This window comes from Mustela nivalis (assembly GCF_964662115.1).
Source record: "Mustela nivalis genome assembly, contig: HAP1_SCAFFOLD_1057, whole genome shotgun sequence".
Classification (NCBI taxonomy): Eukaryota; Metazoa; Chordata; class Mammalia; order Carnivora; family Mustelidae; genus Mustela; species Mustela nivalis.
This window is the reverse complement of record NW_028135607.1, coordinates 188106-200882: the sequence shown is the minus strand read 5'-3', so window position 1 is coordinate 200882 and position 12777 is coordinate 188106. Positions and strand designations below refer to the sequence as shown.

At 45.0% G+C, this 12777-nt stretch overlaps 1 protein-coding gene across 2 annotated transcripts in view; it reads left to right on the top strand.

The window, feature by feature from the left end:
* Positions 1-12777, top strand: part of SH3YL1 (SH3 and SYLF domain containing 1) — a 35128-nt gene that overhangs the window by 10369 nt on the left and 11982 nt on the right. For both annotated transcript variants that reach the window (XM_082750412.1, XM_082750411.1), the window contains exons 2-5: positions 3630-3740; positions 6240-6353; positions 9471-9535; positions 12143-12255. In XM_082750412.1, coding sequence (XP_082606538.1) covers positions 3630-3740; positions 6240-6353; positions 9471-9535; positions 12143-12255 — 403 coding nt within the window. The remainder of the gene's footprint in view (positions 1-3629; positions 3741-6239; positions 6354-9470; positions 9536-12142; positions 12256-12777) is intronic.

The window sequence follows — 12777 nt, the reverse complement described above, 5'->3', positions numbered from 1 at the left end:
TCTGTCATATATTTTTAAGTATGTGAGTAAATACATGAATATATTTTCCTTGCTTTTGTCAAGAAGGTGACACTTTTAAGTGCTGTGGATTATTCAGTAAGTTGTGTTGTGTATGTAAAAATTATGAGGTTCTTCCTATCCTATGCCAATGAAATGGAGATGGACCAAATATTTAATGTAAAATAGAAGCTTGGGTAGAGAACGTGGAATATTGGCTGTATCAGTTTTGGTTTTGTTTTTGTTTTTAATCAAGGCCTTTAGTCACAGTAGTAGAAAGAAGAAAACAGTAGAAAACCCAGAGAAATATTGCCATATAAATTAAAAACAAATGCTGAAAACTCTAAATATTTTTTTTTTTTTAAAAAGCAAGTTGAGACATAGACTTACAACATGATTAAAATTATGGGCAAAAGGAGTATGGAACCAGAAAAAGTCAAAGTATATGAACAGAAAATATGTGAAACAGAAAATATAATCAAACAAAAGGAAAATTCGCTAGTATTCAGGTAAATTCAAATAAAATTTGTCATCCTGTTTTTCTGATGTACAGACTTTGCCTTTCCCAGCGTCAGCCGTAACAGTGGAGTTTTTTATGGTGCTACTCAGTGGTTCTGAATGTGGGTGGTGTTTCGGGGTGTCAGCCAGTTAAACTTGGGTAGTATTTTGGGGGGACAGTTCGGCAGTTTAATAAACAGCTAACGGATCTTGAGTCTCTCTGATTGCTCAGTTCCAGCGTTTAGGGCCCTATCTGAAGACAGTCGCCAGCGAACGGCTCTATCTACAGAAGCTGGAAGTGGAAATAGGGCACACGTTCAGCAGCAGGGGTCAACGAGCGTCGGGCAGACAGTAGTGCGGTGGGTGCCCAGAGTCGGAGGGGCCGTTTCCCTCTGTGTTTGCATGTGTGTACGGTTCCCTTTTGGTTCACAGTATGTTTATGCCATAAGTTCTGATCATTTAAAAATATAGACCTTTTTTTGGTCATACCTAGGCCTTTTGTACTATGAATTTGAAAAGTAATTCTCATGTAATTTCTGGTTCTTTCATGGTTTGATTTTGGGCATTTCAAGTCATTGATGAATTTGGAGTTTACAGCGGTCTGCTATATGAGGCAGTGGATGAATTTCCCCAGAGATCACCAGTTATTGTGTAATACAGCTTTTCTGCAATGATTTAAGGTGCTTTCTTTATTATGTAGTAAATTATTTTATATGTTCGAGTCAGTTTCTGAATTTTCTGTTTTGTAAAACTGGGTTTCCCGCCTCTTTTTGCCTCTACGGTACAATACGCAGGCCTCACCGTACGTTGCAGCTTCTGGCAGAACTTGTCCCCCTCATTCTTCTTTTACATACTTTTTCTCTATATTCTCTTGGTTGTTTGTTTTTCCATATGAACTTGGGAATCATTTCGTTTAATTAGAGACACTTGTAAAACTTAGAAGAGAAGGTGAACTTGATTTCATGAAGACAGAAGTAGAAAAACCATCATAAGGGGCAGCTGGGTGGCTCAGTCCGTTAAGCGTCTGAGTTTGACTTGGGTCGTGACCCCAGGGTCCTGGCCTCGAGCCCCACTCGGGCTTCCTGCTCAGCAGCAAGTCTGCTTCGCACTGTCCGCACGCTGCGTATGCTCCCTCTGTCGAGTGAGTGGATCTTTAACAAAAAAATCTTAAAAATCTTTTTTTTTTTAAAAGATTTATTTATTTATTTATTTGAGAGCGAGACAGAGAGCATGAGCGAGGAGAAGGTCAGAGAGAGAAGCAGACTCCCCGTGGAGCTGGGAGCTTGATGTGGGGCTCGATCCCGGGACTCCAGGATTATGACCTAAGCCAAAGGCAGTCGTCCAACCAACTGAGCCACCCAGGCGTCCCAAAAATCTTAAAAATCTTAAAAAAAAAAAAAAAGAAAAAACATCATAAAAAAATTCAAAAGAGAAATGGCAAACAGCAAATCAATATTTGTGACTTATTGTCTAGAAAAAGATTAATTTCCTTACTTTACAAATGAATACGAAACAGAACAGTGTTAAGAGACTTGACGGGACGCAAAGAGACTTCCCGTTACTCGGCCAGTAAAAGCTGGGGGGTTCGTGACAGAGAAACGCCCTGCCACTTTCTGTGAACCCTCGAAACTGGGCAAAAGAGAGCGGGTGTGTGTTTGCACCCGTGGGGTACCCGGTGAGCGTAGCTGGGACCTCGGAGGAGGCAGGAGCCAGGAGGCCGCCTCTTTTCCTGCCCGAAGGCACCTTCCCCAGCTGCTAGGCCAGGATGTGCTCTGGGGCCCGGGCTGCGCTGTGTGAGACACTCGCAGGCCCAGGGGGGCCAGGGCGAGGGCGAGCTCCAGCACTCTGCGAGGGGACCCCACAAATCCCTGTGAGTGCCGTGGAGCCAAGAGCCACCACCGAGGAGCCAGGATGTGACCAGTTTTCAGTTCAGCGCTGGAGGGGCCGCAGCTCCCGCACGGGGGGGGGGGGGTGAGCACGTGAAGCCCCAGGACACTGAGAGAGCCCGGGGGGCCGCACCTGGCTGCAGGGCTCCGTCCCCAGCACGCGACAGGCGCCCCGGCTCCTGCAAAAGCAGGCCTTGGGAAGACTGAGCTGACGCAGGGCTCCGGACACTGCCTGCTGCCAAGGGCATCGGCCCCAGAGACGACCACAGAGTCTGGACCCAACATGCAGCGTATTCACCGGGTCCGGCAACCATCTGGTTTTGCCAGAAGTGGGTAGAAACAGGAAAATCTAACCCATAACGAGGAGAAAGATCTGTCAAAAGCAGATCCTGAAAGGCCAGAGATGATGCAATTATCAGACAAGGATAAAAAAATACCCTTTGAAATATGCTCAAGTATTTAAGGAACAACCAGCATCTATTGAGAACAGAAACGGAAAGAACCGAAGCAGGTGAACTTCTGAGCTGAAAACCTTGTCTTTGCAATAAAAAAGGCATTTGATGGCTTGAGCCACAGACTCGACATCGGCGCCTCGTGGGCTCCTTGGCTCTTCAGATCGCTTTTCCTGTGAGAAGGGCGATCTGTCCCCACAGACTTCGGGTCTGGGAGGGTTGTCTGTGCATTTTTGGGGACAAACACTGCTTGCGTGACTTGAGGACACCCAGGCAGGCCTGAAAGCTGGGGCTGTGCAAACACAGGAGTGGTCGCTCACTTCCCAAGTCTCAGAATTTTATTCACAAGGAGAATCTATGCAGATAGTTCAGTATTCTGACAAAAACATCCAGATAAATATTGTATTTTTTATTACACACAGTTGTAAGTTACATCTTTTGTTAATTCTTCAGATTTTAATGTCTTTTAACTAGTATTGAGGTGAGCTAAGAATTACAGAGAGCAGACACGTAATTAGGAGATTGGACCAGACTTTGTTTAAGATCTTTTAGAATCCCAGGAATTTATAATTTCTGGGGTTTTGAGAATGTAGGGTTTCCCAATCTCAGAGTGAATTGATGTTATCAGGAAAACAGAGATGAGACAATAATTTGAGGGTCTTCAAGTCACTTATTTTGTCTAGAAGGATGGAATCGGTCAATGCTCAGCTGTGCGTGAGAAAAACTGAAACCATAATACATATCTAACTGCATTTACTAGATTTTTTCATTAAAATCTCCTTTTTTAATCTTTCAGTGAATAATCCTATACCTTCCAATTTGAAATCGGAAGCAAAAAAGGCTGCTAAAATTCTGAGAGAATTCACGGAAATAACCTCCAGAAACGGACCCGATAAGATCATTCCTGGTAAATAAAATATGTGCCTCTCGTTTCTCTGGGTTGCGTGCGTTAGTTGCTGGGTGCACTCAGATGGAGGCCCCAGGGGCAACAGGCCCGCAGAGCACTGCTTTCCTCCTGGTGGTCTGCCGGCTGGGCTCCTGGGGCACCCCCACTCCCCCGTAGAGACCCCTTCTGGCCTCCTCCTAGTTGTGTCCAGTTGGGCTTCCCCAAACTCCCCTGTCATCGTCCTTGGTTTCTGAAGCCTTTGCAAGCTTATCTTGCAGAATCACTAGCCAATCTCAGAAACCAATTTTAACTTTGGGTTTTCTTTTTTTGAGGTCAGGTATTTATGTTTTGTAGGGGTTGGGGAAGACATGAGTCAATCATTCCTAACCCAGCTGTGCATGAGATTCTTTGGATCATGAAAATAACAGCACCTCTACCAGCACCCCCCCCCCCCAAACCTGCCCCATACACCCTGGGAGCAGAGCGGCCTGGGCAGGACTGTGGCAGAAGCAGGAGGCCAGAGGCTAGGATGGGCTTTGGGGAACCAGCTGCTCCCAGTTATTCCTACTGTTCCTACGGCTGGTACCAGGAGCAAAGATTCCTACGCAAACTGGCTTGGGGACTGCTTCAGGCTGCTTTCGCTCTTCATTAATCATGGGCCTGGGAAACAGATCCTGCATCACAAAACGGATTTAACTTCTTTTTTTAAAACTAGTTTAATTTCTTACACCAGATTTTTTTAAAGTTGTTTAGCAGAACTTTAAATGTTAAAAAAGTTTAATTTGCTGTTGTAATAATATTATTATATTTAATATATAATACTATATAAATATTATTATTATCATTATTTGGGTCTGGACACTACTACTGCCAACATGAAGACAGGCTCCGAGGAGCCTTGCTACCCCACGTGCAGACTGGACCAGCCGCTGGGCATCCCCTGGGTTCTTGTTAAAAACGCAAGACCTCAAGGCACCACTGAGGCCTAAGGGGTCAGAATCTGCATTTTTCACAAACCTCCAGTGATCTGTCCGCACATACCAGTTTGATAAGTACTGTGTTAGGGCCTGAAGAAAATTCAGCCAGAGAAACGGAGTCTTCGGTGGCGATATTCTGGAACAGGAGACAGCAGACATTTCTGACATGTGTCCGCTGTTTCAGCAAACACAGCCTGCTCGCCCAGTTTATGGGCAAACTGTATTTCCCGGCATAGAAACATCTGAGTATGGATTATTTATCAAGCAATTAGTGCAGTAAAATTCCATCAGGGAATCTGCAGTCAGTGCATCTATATTATAAATGAAAAGCTAATTCACAAATTATTTAGGCATTATTGGCATTATCCTGAATTTGGATGGAAAATCTCTAAAACCAAACCTGACATTGAAAATATGTCCATCTACTTTTGTTCTGTCTAAATAGAGGCAGTCCTGACCGTACGGGCAGAGAGTGGAGAGTGAGTTGTAGGAGCAGATGTTCTGCCAACATGTGGCTGTAGAAATAACCCTCTGTGACAGACAGTAAGGTTCCAGCCTCATACGGTGCACTTGGAGCTTCGCAGAGTCCCGGAGGAAGGCAGGCGCAGCCTCGTTTGCTGTTCGTTGCTGGGCTCTGAGGCTCCACATGTCCACGTGCAGATGTCATGCTTGTGAGCATGTTATCTCTGAGACGCTGCCGTTGACATTTTGAATTGGTGTGCATAGTTACACGAGAAACGTCGTGTTTTCCAGAGCCTCCTCAAGAGCATTTCCTTGTATTTGAGTACAGGTCCAATGTGGCTTTCTTGGTGGAATATTTGACCAAGGACAGTACATCAAGTCATCTCCCCTTGTTATTGGGAGATGCAGTATTGTGTGGGGGAATCCAGGGGGGCAGTGTTTGGGGGGCGGAGCTGATAACTCACTCTATGTGATGTAACCAAGTGTGTAATCTCTGTCCTCAGTGCGCTGGGACGCACGTGGTACTTGAATACTTGAATGAAAGCTAAAACTCTTCTAAAGTGGCGAATCACTTCGTTTTTCTGTGTTCACATGTAATTTTCGTGTTGGTAAAAGGTGAACCAGCTGTGCGGCTCTGAGGCCCAGGTTCTGCCGTGTGCAGGCCACCCTTGCTGGCTTTCTCCTTCGTACTTAGTTCCGTATGGATTGCATTTTCTTTAACATAGTAACCTGTTTTTTATGAGTTATATTCTCAATTAATTGAAATTTCCAAATCATTTGTCCTGCTCGTACACGTCAACTAAAAGAATCTCATCGTGAATCCCATCTGTTGCCCATTGTGGGCATATCTGGGCCTTGGTTCTGTGGGTGTTGGAAACAGCACAGGGAAGGATGGGGCGGTGGGGCGATCGGGCCCCCGTGTCGCTGGCGAGTTGTTCTTTGGCCCACTGGTGCCACTGAGACGGTCCTGAGAAGCCTGGGGTCCTGCCCGTCAGAACTTCTGTGCATCCGTCTGCTTAACGTCGTCTGTTCAGGCAAGTCCACTCCAGACCTCACCTGCCTGATGTCTTTAATTTTGCAGCCCACGTCATCGCTAAAGCGAAGGGCCTTGCCATTTTGTCGGTGATAAAAGCTGGATTTCTAGTAACTGCTAGAGGAGGCAGTGGGGTCGTGCTGGCTCGTCTTCCGGACGGAAGTAAGTTGACTGTCTTCATTTTGGACACCCCTGGCGGGGATCCTCCTACTGCTGTCACCCTGGAATGTGCACTCTGCACGTCCCGTCCACAAGGCGGGGGTTTCCCGTTCTCTTCTCCTCTTAAAATGCTAGATGACACTTGCAGGCGTACATCTGCTTCGTCTTACGTACATTTTGTACTTCTTCCATGGAGCAAATACTGACTGTGACAATATCTGCATTTCTGGTGTTGAATATGAATCTTATTTTCAGCTTTGTGGTACAACTTTTCTTTTGTTCTCTGGGAGTTGATAAGAAGATCAGAGCCATCTGGAAACTTCCTGCTATTCCTGTAGGAAACGATAAAACCTGAAAGTTTTGTTTAAAGCCTGTGCTTTAAAGGTGGAAGCAGATCAGGACAATACAATTTGGCTTTACTTTCTGGGGTGAAATCTAACATTTGGTTTGTCAGAGATGAAATCAAAACATACTTTCCTTAATTCCCAAAGATTTAGCTGGTATTTATAGTAACATTTAAAATGTACGCACCTGCGTCATAACCAACTAAAATGCTTTTTATACTGATTTAACATTCTCATTTTGCTCATATAATTGAATATATTTCTCTCTTAATAGATTTTTTTGGTGTAGGTAAGTTAATTTTAATCTGGAAGAGAGTGTAGGACAATGACCGTAGATACATCTGGGAGTCTGTGGGGCGTGTGGCCACTGAACCTCGGTGGTCAGGCCCATTGTGTCCTATGATGTGTCCCCAGAGTAAGTTGGAGTCTCTCCCCAAAGCTGTGGCCCAGCATTTCGTGGTTTAGTCCTTGCCGATGACCTGGAAACAACCAAGTTTCCTTCTTCTCGAGCACTGCACACACTTTCCTGAGAGACCTCCGGGTCACACCAGACAAAGTGGAGGCCCACTCAGAGGGTCTTCAGTGTCTGTGAACTGTTCCCCCCGGGGGTGGACAGGGGCGCCATCTGCAGAGGGGGAGGTCTGACGACCTCCGGGGTCTCTCAGAACCTCAGGTGGCCTTTAAAAAAATTATTTATTTATCTATTTATTTATTCATTCATTTGACAGAGAGACACAGCGAGAGAAGGAACACAAGCAGGGGGAGTGGGAGAGGGAGAAGCAGGCTTCCTGCTGGGCAGGGAGCCCGATGCAGGGCTGGATCCCGGGACTCTGGGATCATGACCTGAGCCTAAGGCAGATGCTTAACGACTGAGCCACCCAGGCGCCCCACAGGTGGCCCTTTCTCTCCATTCCCTCCCCGCCATCCTGAAGGCCAGCTGCTCCGTCTGTAATTGCCCGGATGAAACAGCAGATTCCCCAGATCCTGGCCAGATGGGCAGTCTTCAGACAGGGACTGTTCTTAGCATAGGAAATGGAAAACAACTTGGGATTATATGACACTAATTTCTGTAATCGAAACTCCCCTAAGCCTGGTGGATTAGTTCTGAATATATCCAAGCAATATCCTGTTATCTAGAAGACAAAATTAGGTTCAGAAGCCAAGAAGCCTTTCAGAAAGTCCTTTATCTACACAATCTCACACTGCCCCCATCAAATTAATTTTTTTTCCCTAATTCAAGTGGAATTATTGTACTTAGTTTTCAAGTGTAAGGAAATTTATCTTGTTAAAATCTTAATAATCTTGAATTTGTAGGCTATTTCTTATTCTACTAGGTACAAAAAGACCAGTTTTTGTCCTCAGATTTACAATAGAAACAGTTTATTATTGTGTTACCCTTAAAAGTGATTATAATAAACTTATCTTGACTCCTTTTGCTCTCTTATATCTATGATAAAGCTCTAACTAAAAAATAGAATTATACACCTCAATTATTTTGTAAAACTTATAAATATTGAAAGTTGCAGTGGTCAAATGCTATATGTGTTCAGTACGGGAGGGTTCCACAGTTGGATGTATTACACACGTTTATAAAGATTAAGGGACGTGGATTTGTGAGTCTGTGAGCCTCAATATCTAATACCTTTCAAACATTTTTTTAAAGATTTTTTAATGATTTATTTGACAGAGAGAGATCACAAGCAGGCAGAGACACAGGCAGAGAGAGAGGGAGAAGCAGACTCCCCAATGAGCAGAGAGCCTGGGGTGCGATACGGGGCTCGATCCCAGGACCCTGAGATCATGACCTGAGCTGATGGCAGAGACTTAACAGCTGAGCCACCCAGGTGCCCCAGCAATGTCACATTTCTTAAAGTTGTTTTGTCAACATTCTGTACATTGAATTTTGATGAAATAGATATCTTGTTCACAAATTTGGCTATGGTAATTGTCATAAAAATATACCTCTAGTTTCATAATTTATGTAGCAGTTGGTGAAGGAACTTTAAAAAGCTGCTTCATACCGCAGGAAACAATGACCCTTTGAACTTCACCCATGGTTTGTTCCTAGGTGCCGGGGGTGTGGAGGAGGGTGCTGTCTGTGTGCAACCTCTGAACAGAACCCACCCGCAGAAATCCGTTATTCTAATTCCGACCTTAGCACCTTTCAGTCAAAGCAAACGCAACTTGAATCAATTTTTTTCAGTAGTTTGACGACAGAAGGGTGAGTGTAGTAGATGAAAGCTCTTAGAAAGCTTTAAACCTGGGGGCATCCGGGTGGCTCAGTGGGTGAAGCCTCTGCCTTCGGCTCAGGTCATGATCTCAGGGTCCTGGGATCGAGCCCCGCATCGGGCTCTCTGCTCAGCAGGGAGCCTGCTTCCCTTCCTCTCTCTCTGTGCCTGCCTCTCTGCCTGCTTGTGATCTCTGTCTCTCTGTCAAATAAATAAAGTCTTAAAAACAAAAAAGAAAGCTTTAAACCAAACTGTGGTCTTGTACCCTGATTTAATGGTGTCGTTGGCTCTTCCATGCATGTGGATCCTTCATTTGTAGACTCGCTCTGTGAAATGCTGCTGTGAATTGATATTGTAATCAGTAAAATACTTTTAACCAGATATATATACTCTTATTAAGTAATATTAAAATTGCAGGGAGAAATGCCACAGTCTCCTTATTTTTAAAAGAAACACTGTTCATTCTCACTGTAGCATTTTTCCTACCCATATTTATGTGCCAAGGGGCTTTAATGTTAGAGTAACGTCCGTGTCTCTGTTTTTGTTAGAATGGTCTGCGCCTTCAGCCATTGGGATAGCTGGGCTCGGCGGAGGCTTCGAAGTGGGAATTGAGGTAAGTGTGGAAACACACAATTGCGGTTTTCTCTAAAACCAGCTGAAACTTACTGCACAGAACTGGCGAGAACCTCCTGTTCTCATTTCACCACCGACGCAATCCGTATTTCATTTTCCGGAGAGATGCCCTCTTAGGACTGCCTGGTGTCTCCCATGTTCTTCATGGGGAGTAGAGCTCGGCCTGTCCACCCTGTGCTCTGTGCCCACCTTCCGCGCATCTCTGGAACAGATGCGCCTCACAGGGACCGCATTGTCCTTGGCCGCCTGTGGCTTGGGCTCGCAGGGCTGCTGACGTCCATGTTGGGCTGTAGAGCTCCGGCCCCGGGCGCACCAGGCTTCACACAGTCTGCCTTCAGGTGCGGTAGCCCCGCGGTTGTGCCCCGTCTGGCCTGCAGATTACTTCAAATGCCCACTTTGCATGGTTTCGTTTTGTGACTTGGCTCCTGGTGATGACGGCCTCTCGGGTGGGCTCCCGGCCACAGCACCCTGTTCCTGGGGGTCGTCTGGGGTTAACATGCCTCCGCCAGCTTCTCCTGCAGGGGGATCGGGCTTGCTTCATTCTTTAACGAAAGGGTTAAATTTAACGGCAGAGCTGGCATCTTACTGACACCTCACTGCAGACCTCCTAGGAAAGCTGACCCCGGAAGGGTGTCTGTCTTACACTGTCTACTTGCTCTCTTGCCAGTTTTCTTTCAGGGAATCTGTTTGCTTTTCCTCTAAGTTGTAGAAACGAACCTAGAGTCTGGCCCCTCTCCCACCTCTGTGGAGCTTTGACCTGGTTCCCTCATAAGCGACATCACCAAGGAACACAGGGTCATTTTACTCTTCTTCAGAGAGAGCTGAATTGAGGTGACCCAGAAAATTAAAGGGTCATTTTTTTTTTTTTCTTTAACTGACTTTTAGAGTTTTCCCTTAATTATACTGCGATGCCACAGGTGCAGAGGACAGTACCAGTCAGGTATTCACACGGTCGGGGCCAGAGCTGTGTGCGCTCTGCGTGTGTACACACCAAGCACTGTGCAAAACAATTTTATATGTATTACCTGAAAATGCACGTAAGAGATAGCTCACACAATCATGGGAAAAATTACTTAATTTTGCTTAAAAATGCTAGGTAATTCTGTATTATTTGACCCTGCAGTCTTTAGAAACTGTCCACATGTGAGCTGGAAATAACAGTTCATAGGACCCACCGTGAAGTATTTCCTAGAGGTCAGTTTGCTGGTGTACTTAGTTCGTGCTGTGGAACTCAACTGTATTTTTTTTTATAAAATGATCCAAATTAAGCATTTTTAAAAGAATCTACTTGTCTTGGGATCTCTATTAGGTCTTTTCAAGTGCGGTCTCTTTTGGTGGTATCTTCTGTAGGTCCCATGAAAAATTGATTTGAAAACATTAGAAAACATTAAAGAACTATATGAACTAAGTAATCTTTGAAACACCAGTTTGTTTGGCCTTTTCATGTTTTATTGAGTTGTGGTGAACACGCCAGGCTTTACAGAGGATTTCAGCTAACCCTTTACACAACCGTACGCGTGTCTCTGCACGTGCCTGCGTGTATGCAGAGTCTACGTACGGACGTGGCTCCTGTTATCATACCCACCTTAAAACAGAGGAATGAGCTAAGGTTTCAAGATGCTCAATTGTTTGCCTAAGATCCCATGATGTGCAAGAGGCGGAAGTAGAATTCACACCCAAAGAGCTAGATTTTTAGCCCAAATTCTTAGCCTCAGTCAGTATGCCTTTCCTTTTCTAGGGTGTATGTGACACACACCCTCGGTCTTCAGAGGGTAAGTGAGTGTGCGCAGGAACAGGTGAGAGGTGCAGAGTGGTCAGAACGCCGCGGGTCAACCAGCTCTCCAGGAGGGGGCCGGACCGGGCTCGGGCCTCCAGCCCCGAGGGCTCTCCACACTTCTGGGCTCGCACTGGGCTCTGTGCAGTGGTGGGGAGCACCTCCTCCATGCTGGCTCGTCTGGGGCATTATTCCCACATTCTGACTTTCGCTTTTACTTAGAGAATTAAGTCAGTAGGGGCATGAACTAATAGTTAACTAGCTTCCTTCTGTTATTCTGAATTTCTGCCCCTAAAAGAAAGTGGACAACATGCTCTTTATCAGTGTAGACACATGACCTTGCCAGGGACTTCAGTGTGGAAATGTCACTGAGGACCCTGGATCTTACGCCCTGAGTCCTAGCTGGTTGCCTTTCTTGGCATGTGTAGTCGAAGGGAGTACTTGTAATCTTCCTGACAACCTCTGTCGGATCTCTTCCGGCTCTCACCGTGACAGTCCAGTCACCTCACTAGACCTCTGTCACTGCCTACATCACAAGCCTGCCAAGAGGACCGGGAATGTGCACGGAGCCCCCCAGTATGGGTTTGGTGCATAGTGAATGCTCAGCGGTGTTTGCTGTGCTAACCCGTGGAAAGAGCCGTGGCTTACGTCCTCTGCTCAAAACGAAAATGATTCTTCTTTCTTTTTCTTTCACTGTCTACACTGAAATTCTTGCTACATCATATGGTATATATTTTGAGTTTTAATCAGCATATATTTTAAATGACATTTGTGCATAATTATTTTCAAAGAAATGTGTCTCTTCATTTTCAGGTATCAGATTTGGTAATAATTTTGAATTATGACAGAGCAGTAGAAGCTTTTGCAAAAGGTGGTAACCTGACCCTTGGAGGGAATTTTACTGTGGCAGTTGGGCCCCTGGGAAGGTGAGTACCATAAAGTACTTTCTGGACAGCTGTTGGATAGTAATGGTTTAAAGATTATACATGGTTTTGCCCTAAGAAGAAGCTTCAATTGAAACGAAACTGGTTTATGGTTTATATATGTCCTGGAGAGTTTGAGGTTGTTTGGAAATAAGAAATTTGCAAACTACAGCCAGTATGATAAAATGAGAAAATCTGAAACTGGAACAAACAAAAAAAACTGAATACTTCAGAAACGCAGGCCATTATATCTACTGGGATGGAACATAAAATTTACCTTTAAGCTCTGAAGGAGCCAAGTCCAATTTAATTAACTGGTAAAAGGCAGCATTGGTCAAGAAAGAAAAAAGACTTTCTTCAGACTGAATTATGGAAAATTGGAAATAGAAGCTTTTCACTAGAGTAGTATGTGTAGTACATAGAGTGCATTTTACCCCTCTGTTAATGGAGTTTGCTGGTGTACTTAGTTACAACTAAGTAGTTGCAACTAAGTAGTGTACAACTATTTTGGGGTCATTCAAGCAA